We start from the raw sequence: 13,939 nt of genomic DNA, 5'->3' as shown, positions 1-13,939 counted from the left end.
ATTCAAGGTGAGATAGAAAAGATTGTTAAGAAAACCGGCAGAGTAGCCGCTCCCGGATCAAAGTTCAAGCGCTTCTTCTTCGCCATTTTGAATTCTTGTGCTCCATTTCTTCACTCGAAATAAACATTTAATTGATTTGAATGCTTAAATATAAGATGTGTTAATTATAATTTATGAAAAAATATAATTAATTTTTACGGTATTCACATAAGTGAGATTTGTAAAAGAATACTATAGAAGAACTAAATTGGACTATTGCCACGAGAACAGTTTTGTATCCTAACCCACGTAGATAAAAGAAATTCGATTTGTCTACCCCACGAGCCAAAGAAACGAAATTAATGAGTACAGGATTATAAGACTGTTTCGCAAAGCGCGATGGGTTTATTATGATTCCAAGCACAAAAACAGTTGTATTTGCATTGTGCAATCTAAAAATATCTTCGTGTCTGTCTAACTATAAACAGGAACGAAATGTGACCGAGTTTCAAACAATTTAGGCTTTCTTTAGAAGTTGAAATAATGCGTTTTATATGTTTAGATCCGGAAAGTCGGTCCTCTCGCTTGTGGATTAAGTTAAAACTTCATCTACGAGTCATAAAATCGAGTTCACGAAGCAATACATTGCGTGCTCCTTCTGGGTCAACTCCCGATTTCAAACACCAATATCCTGCAATAAAATTGCAATACAGTCATACCTCGGTACTCGAACGTTTCGAAGCCCGAACAAATCGGTACCCGACCAAAAATTTCGAAAAAAAAATGCCCCTGTTCCCGAACAAAATTTGGTACTCGAACGGGAAAGCCTGCCAAGTCGACGCCGACGCCACGGCGGCGGCGTCAGTTACGAGACAGTCCAGTTAGGCCTAAATTTATTTAAATTATTTAATTAAAATTCTAATTATTAAATTTAGCAAGAGATTACGCCTAACGCCTACCTCTAGTACCAAATTATCTTAAATTATTAATATTACTATAGCCATTTGCTAGCCCGATAATATGGCAGTTGTTGGTCTTTACGAGACAGTCATTGTTTCGCATGCACATTAACTTAGGCTGTGCCATATTTTTTGGATTAGCATCCTTTTCTTTTGATTTATTAGCCCTTAAACATGGGTCCCAAGAAGAATAAAAGTGAAAGTGGTCGAGTGAAAAGGAAAACAGTGAGAACAACAATCGAACTGAAAAAAGAAATCATTGCTAAACACGAAAATGGAGTGCGTGTTTCGGATCTCGCTGTCCAATATTCTATGGCTAAGTCGACGATATCGACTATTTTAAAGAATAAAGAAACAATAAAAAAATACTAGCGAATCAATTGGGGATTGGAACGCATTAATCCATTTTACATTATTTGTAATGGGAAAAAATGATTTGGAGTCCGAACATATTGGTACTCGAACCTCTTTCTGAAACGGAGTATATTCGAGTACCAAGGTACCACTGTATTAACAAAATTATTTGAGCATAATTTTCAGTTTGTGTGTTTTTAATTCCTTTTTTCCAATTTTATCTAATAATAAATAGAAACCGCATCTCGTAGGAAGCAAATGTTAGAATTCAGTGCCTTGTAGTGAAAGCGTGACCGAATGCAGCATCGCCACTCCAATGATTATCAAATTTTCTATCTTTGCTTTTAAAAATGCATAAATGTAGATTCGTGTATTTTAATTTTATTATACTTTATTATTTCTAAATAAAACTTTTATAGAAAAATTAATAAATTAAAACATAGACAAACCTCTGATAAACGGCCACTGAAGAAAACGTAAAAAATGGCCGTTGTTTGGAGGTGGCGGTTGTCGAAGGTTATTTCGAAAGCATTTTAAAAAGAAACGTTTCAGGAAAAAATGGCCGCCGTTTAAAGGTGGTCATTATTGCAGGTTCGACTGTGTTTTCCGAAATATTATCGCTTCTACCCAAATACTAAACAATTTTTTGGTTAATGTTACCTTAGGTAGCCAAGATGGCGGCTCGTCTCTAATTCCAGCAAGGAAACAGTGGGACGCACGTTCTAACCTAACCTATGCTAATAATTTGGTTGCTAATAATTATGGTAATTTATTAGAATAGGTTAGGTTAGAACGTGCGTCCCACTGTTTCTTTGCTGGAATTAGAGACGAGCCGCCATCTTGGCTACCTAAGGTAACATTAACCCAATGTCTAGGACCTTGACATCTGCGGCCGGATGGCCGAGCGGTCAAGGTTAGCAGCCTGCTGCCCTGGGGGACCCGGGATCGAATCCGAATGGGTCGAAAAATCCCCAGGAATTTTTCGGGGGTGGTCCGTTCGGATATGTCGGGCCCCGTCCCTCACCACCCGGTCGCCCCATTGTGGGCCTGGCCGAACCCATAATGGGCTTGCTATAAGAGGCCCTCTTAGTGCCCACTGGGCGGAAAGAGTTACAAAAAAAAAAAAAGGACCTTGACATTAACCAATTTTTTTTATAAATACTTCTTGTAAATTACGAAGTAAGTAATTAAGCATTTATTATCTTAATTTATTTTTTATATGTAAAATTAGAATTATTTCAAAATTACTTAAATTATAAATTCGAACACCATTACTCGGAGCGGCCACGCTTTGTCCACAATATATTGAATCGAAAAATTAAAATCAAAATTTTATTGAATTTTAATATAATTTTAATAAAAGTAATAAAATTATATTTATAAATTTAATAATAATATTAATTTAAAAATAATAAATTAGTAATAGATAGAATTTCTGTTTTTTAATACGTCACTGCTCCTTACATTTCAAAATTCATATTATTTTAGGTGGCGCTGTAGTAAATAAAACACGTGGCTTCTGCCCAACCGTTACCCGTAGTGTTGGCGGGATTTTATAACCGTGTTTGAATCAGTCTGCATTAAGTTTAAGTTTAAGTTGCAGTTGAATTGTTCAGTTAGTTTAATTACACATCCTTCTATATGAATTACTGTCGTCAATTATATAGTTCTGGTTTAAATTGGGTAAAAGTTTAAAAGAAACATGCCGAAACTGTAGAATTTTTAGTTCTATGTTTGATTTCACATGTTTAAACCCGTTTGTAGTTTAAAATTGCCAAGTTTATTGAGAATGTTAACAAGATCAAATAAAAAATCAATAGAATCAAATGAAAAGAATTCTGAATCGGTTAGTAAAAATTTGAGTTTAGAGAAGAATAGTCAGAAAAGTAAAGCAAAGAAGAGAAAGCACATTAGCATTACTTGCAATGAACAAGACAATAAGATTGAAAGATGGGAACCACCTGCTTGGAAAGATGTTCTGAAGAATATCCGAGAGATGAGAAAGAATTGCAATGCACCGGTTGATAGCATGGGTGCTGAAAAATGTGGAGATGAAGATGCTCCGGATTGTGTATGTGATGCTTTTAGTTTATTGGAAAATATTTTGTAGATTACAGTCTATTGTACAGAAGATTTGTTGTAACTTAAATTCTGTAGTCTGAAATACTTCCATAACAACTTAACAAGCAACTATTTAATTGAGATATTAAACCAATCATTATAATGAAATTGATATTAATTATCAGAATAATGAAATACATAATGTGCATTCAATGAAGGATGTAGATTTTATATTTTATATGCTACCTACTATCTGTAATATTATATGAAGTGTGATCAAAAGTTCCAAGAATTATTTTTTATTAAAGAAATGAAAGCACTTATTGCCACTTAGAATGAATCACCATTAAAGTAGTCTCCTTTAGATAAAGGGTACAGATTTAAATTCAACAATTAGAGCTAACAGTTTTTTGACAAAAGGTAGTTGGTATATGTATGAAATAAAAAATTACAATAGCATTTCATTTCGTTAACTCCAAATGTCGGCATCAGAATTGGAATGTTGCAAACTGGTTTTGCACGTGTATAGTGAAAAATCCATGTCTTTGTGTAAAAATCTTGCATACAGTGTAAAACTTCCAAAATCTACAGTTGCAAAAGCCTTGAAAAACTTCACTATTAAAGGAAAATGCGGTGGGTGGTGGTAAATGGGGAATTTAATTCTGACAAATAGCGAAAGGTTTGATAATTGTTCAAAGAAAATCGGAACCTTATTGAAATTGAAAATATCCCGACGTTCGGAAAGTGAAATTACAAGTCGGACCAAAGAGTTACGAAGCCCGGACTGCTCCGGATCGGGATGCAAAACAAAATTTAGTAGTGAAATCCAGATCGTGCAAGTTGTATGACTGTTATCCAAGTACCAGCATATTGTGATGGATGATATAAGATATTGTTTTGCCAACTTTAAAGCGTCTTGCCGTTCGGATTTCTACACCTCTTCTAATAGCCGAGATGCTCCGGAGCACCGTAAGGTAACGAAAAAGACTAGGTCCCCTAATTAATTTGTGGTATGGCAAGCCATCTGACATTGAAGACATTTCTTTTAAAAGAATGTCTTAAAAAATTTTGCCTTTTTTGAAGCTACATGCTGGTAAGCCACCGCTCTTGCCAGACTTCAAACTTGTCACTACAGTATTATAATGATGTTAAAAAGTGGTATCGGGATAATAGTATCGACTGTGTTCCGAGAGAATTCAATCCACCGAACACACCGGTACTCTGACCAGTCGAACAGTATTGGATGGTTGTTAAAAGAATTTTGAAAAAAAAAAAAACAGGTAAAATTGTTCAAAATGAAGAAAATTTTCAATGTAAATGGATTTGGACATCAAATAAAGTAACTAACAGCCTTGTGCATAAGCTTATGACTAGCAATTGTCTAAAGTCCATTCAGCAGGTTATGGTGTTGCTTAAGGAGATTGTGAATTGTTTTGTAATTACAAAAGTAATGTGCTATTTTATAATAAATAAGATTAATTTTGTATCTCCTGTTGATTTTTCTTAATTTGTGGGAATTTTCAGTGCCTTGATTTTGGCATGTTTACCACTTTCCAGGATTTCTAGAGCTGTTGGAAACAGTTCTGGAACTTTGATTTTGCAATGGCTTTCAGAGCACTTATTACATTTTCACACATGGCTTCCATATCTTTGAATGTTTCTTATTTCAATAGAGTTTTCGGTTTTTGGAAAAGGAAAAAGTTGGAAAGCTCTAAATCTGACAAATGGAGAGGATGTTCAACCAACGCAATTTTGGCCAAATACTGGTTCACAGACTGCCTCTTGACACGGTGCATCATGTTGAATAAACTGTGCTTTTTACTGCCATTTTGTTGCTTCTTAGCAGTCTTTGGACTTCCGAGGCCATTTTTTCTACTTTTACATAAAATTTGATTGCCACACGTTGCTCCCGTAAGTGACATTTTGAAATGCAACGCCGGCATCGCAGATGATTTCCCATCTTCGTACCTCTCTATTACTTGTGAGCCACCGAGATGATATTTAGTACAAACACCCTAATGTTTAGATTATTGCTGGGGTGCAGTGCAACATATACTTGCCAACAGTTCATATTTGTTACAAAAGAATTCTTGGAACTTATTGGTCACATCTTGCGTAAAGAACTACTGGTTACTATGAAATATTATGGATATTCACTAAACGATATTGATTTTTAAGTAAATGAGCTGTTCGAGGCCAAATCGATTCCATTTATAAATTTTTGGTATAATCGTTATTATTTTTACATTTTTCCTTAACTAATTTTATATATTGCTTTAATGTAATGAAGTATAAAAATGTTTATTTAAATTTAAAGTTCAAAAGAAATTTTGATTAATTTTTATTATATTGATGTAAAAACTATAGTAATACTTGCATTGTTAAGTTTATTATTTATGTGCAAGGTTTTATTGCATAATTCTTTTGTTTATAATTTAATTACCAAAGATATCAATGCAAAAAGATGCATTAATACCTTTATAAACTTAAATTATTACTTTCATTCATTTATAGGTTTATCGTTATCAAACATTAATATCCTTGATGCTTTCGAGTCAAACCAAAGATGAAGTTACGTATGCAGCAATGACAAGCCTCAAAGAACACGGATTGACGGTAGAAAATATTTTAAAAACAAATGATGATAAGTTGGGAGAACTAATATATCCTGTAGGATTTTGGAAGGTACAGTTAAAAGTTTTCTATAAAGATATAAAGATACTTCTATACACTAACGTTCAAATTTTAGAGGAAAGTAGAATATATTCGTAAAACGACCAAAATACTGTCGGAAAAATATAACGGAGACATCCCGGACACGCTGGAAGAGTTACGTCTGCTTCCGGGTGTCGGGCCAAAAATGGCACATCTGGCAATGTCGATTGCTTGGAAGAAAACGGTGGGTATATCGGTGGATACCCACGTTCACAGAATTGCCAACCGCCTGCACTGGGTCGGAAAACAGACTTCCACGCCCGAAGATACTCGCGTTCGGCTAGAAAGTTGGTTACCTAGGTAAGATCTTTTTTTGTTTAAATTCTTGGAAAAAATTTAAACCCGATAATTCGTAGATATTTAAAACCTTTTAAGATCTGTTTGGACAGCCGAGACACAGATGTCGGCCTGTCGTTCTGAAGGACCCAGGATCAAAGTAGGTGATCCTGAGAATTTTCATGGGCAGTCTATCTTAAATATGTCAGACTCACATAGGGCAGCTTGGCTTTTCCAAGCTGCCCTATTGTGGGCCTGGCTGAATGTATAATAAACTTTAGAAAAGGCCTGCTTAGTGTCCATAGGGTGGAGTCAAAAAAGTTCCTTTTGTAACTATTATATTAAGGTGTAAATTTCTTTAAATTCTGTTTTAGAATATACCAGAAGAATAACATCCTTACAAAAAAATTGTTAATAATTATTGCATTTAGTAAAACAATTTAATTTTCTTGAATATTTATTAACATTTTCAGAAAAATAAAAAAAAAATTCTTCTGGAAAATATAGTTCTAGAAAGCTTGTAACTTGAATTTTAAGGCTATATAAATTCATTTCATAGGCTGTTTGAAATGATCTGCCATCAAATAAAATGGCTAATCCTATTTTGTAATGAAAAATGTTTTATTAAATTATAAAATTCCATTTTAAAATTGATCATCATTAAAGAATTTTGTTGTTTAATAAAGGCCCCATTTATTAATTATATATTTATTTAGTGCCCTGTTTATTTTGAAAACTCAATTTACATAATTTATTACATAAAATGTCCATTTTCACTTTGAAGATTAAAATTGGGAGAGGGAAGTTTCACACATTTTTTTTATTCTTCCTCCTCACAGATTCTTTTACATTTTGTAATCAATCATCATCCCATATATTGTCTAAGAATGCTTTTCCAATCTTCCTTGTTGAGGTAAATCCTTTCGTGTGATAGGTCGTAGTCTGATTTGTCAAATTAATTTTTTTCAAATTGGTAAGTTCCATGCTTCCAGAACTTCTCAGAAGACACTTTTCTACATCCACACGAGTGACAACGTACTAACAAACTCTTGCAGTAGCATTTGTATTTAGGAAATTATTATCCAACTTGAAATTCTCTTAGTTGAAAGCTGTGCAAAGCGGTGGCTGTTTCGATGATATTTAGCGAGTGGAAGGTTAAAAAATCGGCTCGATAGATTGGAGAAATGTGCGGAATTGATGTAACGACCCTGCTTTAGAATGCAACTGCTAAGATTTTGCTATATTCTTTTGCAATCTTAAGAATTCTACAAGAAGCCTACTGTTACATTTAATCAATGAGGCTGCCATAATAATCTATCTGGATTTTTGGACCTTATTAATCAAATAAACTATAAAATGTTTGATATTAAGTAGACATCCGAATTTAAACCTAGTGTTTTTCTTGTTATTCTTTATTGTTCTTGTAACACAAAATTTTCAATTACTTAAATATGTTGGCTTTCTCGGGTATCGTTATTATCGTTTGGTTAGATATATAGCAACGTTATGACAAAAAGAAACTAAACTATACAAAGTATTGAACAGTTCTATAGTCCATTTGCTATACGTTTGTGGATGCTTCTGCAAGAAATAGTTTGCAAAAGCAGTATTTTTCCCCTTACGGTTATCTCTCGGACTTTTATAATAATTAACGGACGTTTACGGCTTTATTGGAACGCCGATTCTGCTTCTATAACGAGACGGATAATGCAGGGAGATGGGTTTTCTAGCGTACGGTGACGAGGTGGCTTCTTTACTGCTTTGTTTCACGCAAGTTACAGCAAACATCCTACTATAGGTACTATTATCTGTATGGGGATTATATCATTTACAGTATATCTTTCAACTAATAATAATATGTTTCAGCAAGGTTTAATGACAGCAATATATGTACAACAATGCAAAAAATCTATGATCAGAGGTTGATTAAAATGCTTTTATAAATACAACCAGTTTCAAATAGATCAAGAAAGAGAGTCAAGATGAACAAAACACACTCAATAAATATATATCTAAGAATGTATTTTTATTGAATTGCATGTAAAAATGTTAAAAATTCATAAACAGACCTAAACAAGAATATAACTGAAAATTTTTTGACTTTCCAAATGTTTGAATTATCATTTCCAGAACAAATATCCCATCTTCAACAGTTGGTTTATCTCTCTTACATTTAGCCTGTTAGTATAAATGTAAAAGTGACGAGATAGAAATTATAAATTCAAACCACCATTTGTTTATTTATATAAAATTACGAGTCCCAACCGACCGGGTGATCGATTCGTCGTAGCCCGGAGCAAACCGCCGAACCTAAAGAGGCGAAATTTGGTGCACAGTTAGGGTACGTCACGAAAATGCACACTAAGAAGGGATTTTTCGAAATCCCCCCTGGAGAGAGGAGAAGGATTAAGGCTTAACCCGAACAATGGCTTCTATTGTACTATTTTAGATGCAATTCTTTGTTTTTAACTATGTTTTAGCAGGATACGCAACGAGAATGCACGCTAAGAAGGGATTTTTGGAAATTCTCCCGCAGGGGGAGAGGGAGAGGATTAAAGCTTAAGAAATTTTAGCCCCGAAAGGCAGTACCACAAACGTGGTTTACAGAGAGGTACTGGGGTAACCAAAATTCTATTTTTCTGTAAATATTTATACTTTAGGAATTTTCAGATAATGTCATTTATGTTTCGAAAAAAAATTAAACTCGGATTTATCGTATCTCGGAAACCCATAATATTTGAAACTTAAATTTAGGTGCATTAGCAGTCCGTAGTTTGAAACAAACAAGTCAGTAATTTTGCCAAATTAGTAACAACTGACGATCGAGAATCTTAGTGAAGTACCGAGGGAGGGTTATTTCTAACAAATTTCAAAATCCGTGCAGGCGAAGCCGCAGGTAACGGCTAGTGCAATATAAAACAATACGGGAAAAACAGTCTCGCCCATTAAATTACTGTATCTTTTTTCAGAAAATACTGTTTCTGCTCGAAAAATTCTCATACCTTTCTTTAGTATATCTTTTATAATTACTCTCAATTTTTTTTAGCTTCTCCAGCAGTTAGCTTATGCTTAAAATAACTAAATTGACATTATCTAAACTTTATAAAAAAACTTTCTATGGCATCTTTCCAGTTGAATTAAATTGATCATCTTCAGGATCATGCGAAGGATTCATTCTCTGACACAGTTACTGGGACTTTATTCATCTTGATCCATATTTGTTCCAAATAAGTTATTCGTGTCATAGTACAGTTATCCCTCATATAACGTGTGCTAGTTATCTTCCGAAAAACTGCCACGTTATGCAAATCGAAACAAAAGACTAATGTAAAATGTGGGGTTATGTTCCAGAAGTTAGCAAAAGTATACTATTGTTTAACAAGAAACAATACTAAAAGAAATATGTTTATTAAAGCAATCGATAATTTATTTTCACTCCGAACAATAATTAATTAACAATTGTAATTAAGAGTACCGTATTAAGCATTAATACAGTAGAGCGTCGTTTATCCGAAAGCCAATCGACCGAAAGTGTTCCATTCGGACCGTGTCCTGCCGAATCAAACGTTTTTGACACTAGATTAACTTCCAATATATAGAGCATCAAACACAAGACCGTGTTATTTATTAAACACTTGGCACTTTTCCACTTCTATTAGTTGACTAATAGAAGTGGAAAAGTGCCAAGTGTTTAATAAATAACACGGTCTTGTGTTTGATGCTCAACATATAAGAAAACACGGTTTCAAGAATACCTAAATTCCAATATATAATTTTTTTTGTTTTTATATTTTTCAATATATTTATTTTGTTTGTACAAAATAAAGAAATAATTTTTAACAATACGATAGCCTCGATTATTATTATAAAAATTTTCGTTAGGCTCAAAATCGACAAAAATTCAATGCGAAGCGACACCTGACGGAGAAAAATTCCAACATGGGATAGGTTAATATATTTTTTCGTACATAATTGGTTATCCGAACGACCCCAGTCCCCAATTGATTTGGATAAATGACGCTCTACCGTATTAATTTTAGTTAAATCGGGCTGTTTTTCTTTTTACAAAGTACTGTTATCATCTCGGCCTTTTTGTCAGTCGGCAACATTTTCATATTTTTTATTTTTATCATAAAAAATTCTTATGGATGCCAAAATAAAAAATATGTTACTAATCGAAAATTTCTTCTAGCGGGTTGCGTTTGTTCGGTCGAGTACCGAGCGACTTTTTTTCCAAAATTTGTGTTCGGATACAAAGATACTGCCATATTTTGTTCATTTTACGAATGATTGCTTACCTACAGTTTAAAAAAAAGTTTAATAGCATTTATCTAAAAACATTTAATCTTCGTTTTCAGTAAAGTTTACTTAATCTATAAAAAAAAAGTGTGAAAGCAACAACAATGACACCAGGCTGATAGATGAGAAAGAAGAAAATTGCACTATCTGTTTTCATTAAAGTAAGCCTGACGAAAGTGCAAAATAATTGAAAATTTCAATATTCCAAAATTCGTGGGCAAATTTGAGATGACGCGTGTACTTAATTGAATTTAAAAAAATATCAAATAACAAAGAATTGTGAAATTTTGTATTGAGGATTTCCAAAATTGTGTTAGAGCAAGACCAGAAGTTTTATTGTATGGGAGATATCCCCAATTTTCAAACCGTGTTGTAGAAGTACCATGTGTACAAGGGATATCTGTATTTATACTGTGTAACTTTTTTACATACCTTGTACAGTACAATAGAAGTTTGTTAATCTGGCATTTGATAATGAAAAATGTCCAGTAACACCCTATGAAAAGTAGCCAAATTGGATGATGCAGGATTAATCTAACTCGTTACTATCCCACAAATCAAAACCGATTAGGCACGCGGTGCGCTAAATGCTACGGACAAAATACGTCTAAAAATTATTATATTTGCGCGAATTATCGTCGACGTCGATTTTTTTGTGCAATAACGTGTCCGTTAACATTTTTGCAGGTTAATATATTAACGCGGTACAGTCGCACGCCGCTCCGTCTTCGGTTTGAATACGATACGGTGCACCGTTATACTGATTTGTTTATGTGTACTCTTTAGCATATGTAAACAAATCAGAAGTATTAACAGCTTATCGTATTTTGTGGAAATGCAAGCTTCTTTGGTAATCCGACACCACTCTGGCCCGTAGGTGCCGAATTAACGAACGTCTACCGTACGTAGGGTCACCAGATTTCTACGACTAGATTAATAAACGTTTAAAAATGATTAATTCCACTCCACCCAGCTCATCTCAAAAATTAAAATTGAAAGAGTTTGTTTAGTTAATAACTAAACATTGTTTATATTTTTACAGATTTTGATTTAAAAATTTTAAATAAATTTCTAAAAAATGTGGATGGTGTTTCCTGTGAGGATGACAAGGAACACTTCAATATTTCTATTTCTTTATTGTTCATATTTTTACAATATGTTTTAAAAATTTTACTTTACGATTTACCATTAAATATTTTAAATTATTTTTCTATGGGGAAGAATATGAATTAATATATTGGTGTAAGGACAGGCATATAGGCCTGTGTCTAAATCCATCTCTGCCATTATAAAACATGGGCATTAAAAAAATGGAAATAAAGAAGAAAGGATGCAGTTTTTTTCCTTTAACTTTATTTTAAAGGACAATCCTTTGAAGTTGCCAGATATCCTTCAAGTGTATATAAGATTGAGTAGTTGTATTTGAAAAGTGAACAACATATGGCTTGTTAAATGTTTGTCAAAAATATTCTCTCATTCTCTTGAAATATTGTTGCTAGAGTAATGAAATAATTAAATCATTTGAGACATTATTAAAGGATTTATGGTTCTCATCTGTGATCCATTGTTGAAATATATCTGGTTTTTGTTCTCATGTAAGATGTTTGAGACATTTTTGTTATATAATCTATTTAACAAATCATATACTTTGAACATTGTTTATTAATTTTATGAACTATTTTAAGGCATTGTAAACATGCGCAGTAAAATCTGTCTAAATGGTAAATAAATTTTTGAACACGATGATTTCGTACATAAAATAAGCCGAGAATCTGTCTAACTTGGAAATGGAGGTTTTGAAAATGAATTGCTTATCAGCTAGCTAAAGTGGAATTTTTTTGTTCTAACGGCAGTTAAATTCTAAATCGTAATTAATGCCGTAACTCGTTGGCTCGGATACGATTAATTTCTCGACGAGAAAAATTTCGGTATTTTTTTCGTTAAGACACTTTTCCCGACAACGAAAGTACGGTGACAATACGACACTGCCATTTCTTCCCAACACTAGAATTAATAAAAACAATTCTCTATTAAATATTCTGTCTAGTATCATCACATTTGATTTTGAACAAATTTTACTGTATATAATTTAAATACTAAATTTAAAAATGGGCCAATAATTTATCTATCTCGTATGTAAATGTATTTTCCAATAATTCTCAATACTATCCAGTTACTAGTCGAGAATTTTTTTTAACTCTTGGATGACGACGTTTTTTCTTTTCTTTTTAGCAAACTCGTTCCGTGTTTGGCAAACCCACGATAAGGCAGCCGGACGACGAGGGACCGATCCCCCAAAAAATTACTAGTTTCTTTTTATCCCGGGTCCTCGTAGCAGTAGGCTGCCATCCGGCCGTCCTCTATTTTCGAGAATTTACTCGGTTTTAGATCTGTAATTTATTTTTAAAAAATGATAATTATAAATTTGTTTTTTCCAGGGAACATTGGAGAGAGATCAATCCACTTCTGGTAGGATTTGGACAGACCATATGTCTTCCGGTTAGACCAAATTGTTCCCGGTGTCTGAACAAATATCTCTGTCCGTTCGGTAAAAGATTGTAATCGTTCTTTCCAGTTAAATTTCTTAATAAATTATATTTTTAATGTATATAACAATGGTATTATCTATGATTATTCATTAAGATAGACATACTACAAATATAGGAGCCTACTAAAAGAGAATTTTCAAACTTGGATATTTAGTAACTTTACATTCCTCTTCAAAAATGTAAAATGAGTGAAGATGAATCACAAGATTTGACAATTAACAGTATTATTACTTATTGAGAACAAATGAATTAAGATACTCGATCCCAGCTGTCGGTAAGAAGGATCCGTCCTTTATTTCGTTGCTTGTAACGATCAAATTTGTAGCCGGTTCACGCAACCGGCCACGGGTTTTAGAAGGAAAATGATGCATTAAAACTAACCTCATCAATTTCCAGATTGAAAATAAATGAGATCAGAATGGGAGCTTAATTAGTTTAAAGATCTTTGAATTGTGATGTACCATACAGATGTCCCTCGTAAAACACAACTTCTGGTTTCACTGTAATGCAGTTTTGGAAATCCTCTGTACAAAATTTCACCCTTTTTAAGTGTAAACTTTGTTATTCAATACTTATTTTTATTCAAACAAGCATGTTTGTTTCAAATTTTAGAATATTGAATTTTTTTTTTTTTTTGGTACCTTTTGTCAGGTTTACTTTAATGAAAACTGATAGGAAAGCTAGGACAAGGAAGAAAAAATTGTACTATTGACCAGTGTCAAAGGCTAAAATTTGAAAGCAACAATA

At 33.2% G+C, this 13,939-nt stretch overlaps 1 protein-coding gene across 1 annotated transcript; it reads left to right on the top strand.

Annotated features, from left to right (window-relative positions):
- Positions 1-2,861: 2,861 nt before the first annotated feature.
- Positions 2,862-13,259, top strand: Nthl1 (Nth-like DNA glycosylase 1). Its single transcript, XM_067262524.1, has 4 exons — positions 2,862-3,363; positions 5,868-6,038; positions 6,103-6,368; positions 13,082-13,259. Exons 1-4 carry the CDS (start codon positions 3,037-3,039, stop codon positions 13,203-13,205), a joined length of 888 nt encoding a protein of 295 aa, XP_067118625.1. The 5' UTR covers positions 2,862-3,036; the 3' UTR covers positions 13,206-13,259.
- The last annotated feature ends 680 nt before the right edge of the window (positions 13,260-13,939 follow it).

The sequence above is a fragment of the Centruroides vittatus genome, unplaced genomic scaffold, assembly GCF_030686945.1.
Source record: "Centruroides vittatus isolate TY-2023 unplaced genomic scaffold, ASM3068694v2 contig_15, whole genome shotgun sequence".
Lineage (NCBI taxonomy): Eukaryota > Metazoa > Arthropoda > Arachnida > Scorpiones > Buthidae > Centruroides > Centruroides vittatus.
The sequence above is the reverse complement of the archived record's forward strand: the minus strand, read 5'-3'. Positions and strand labels throughout refer to the sequence as shown.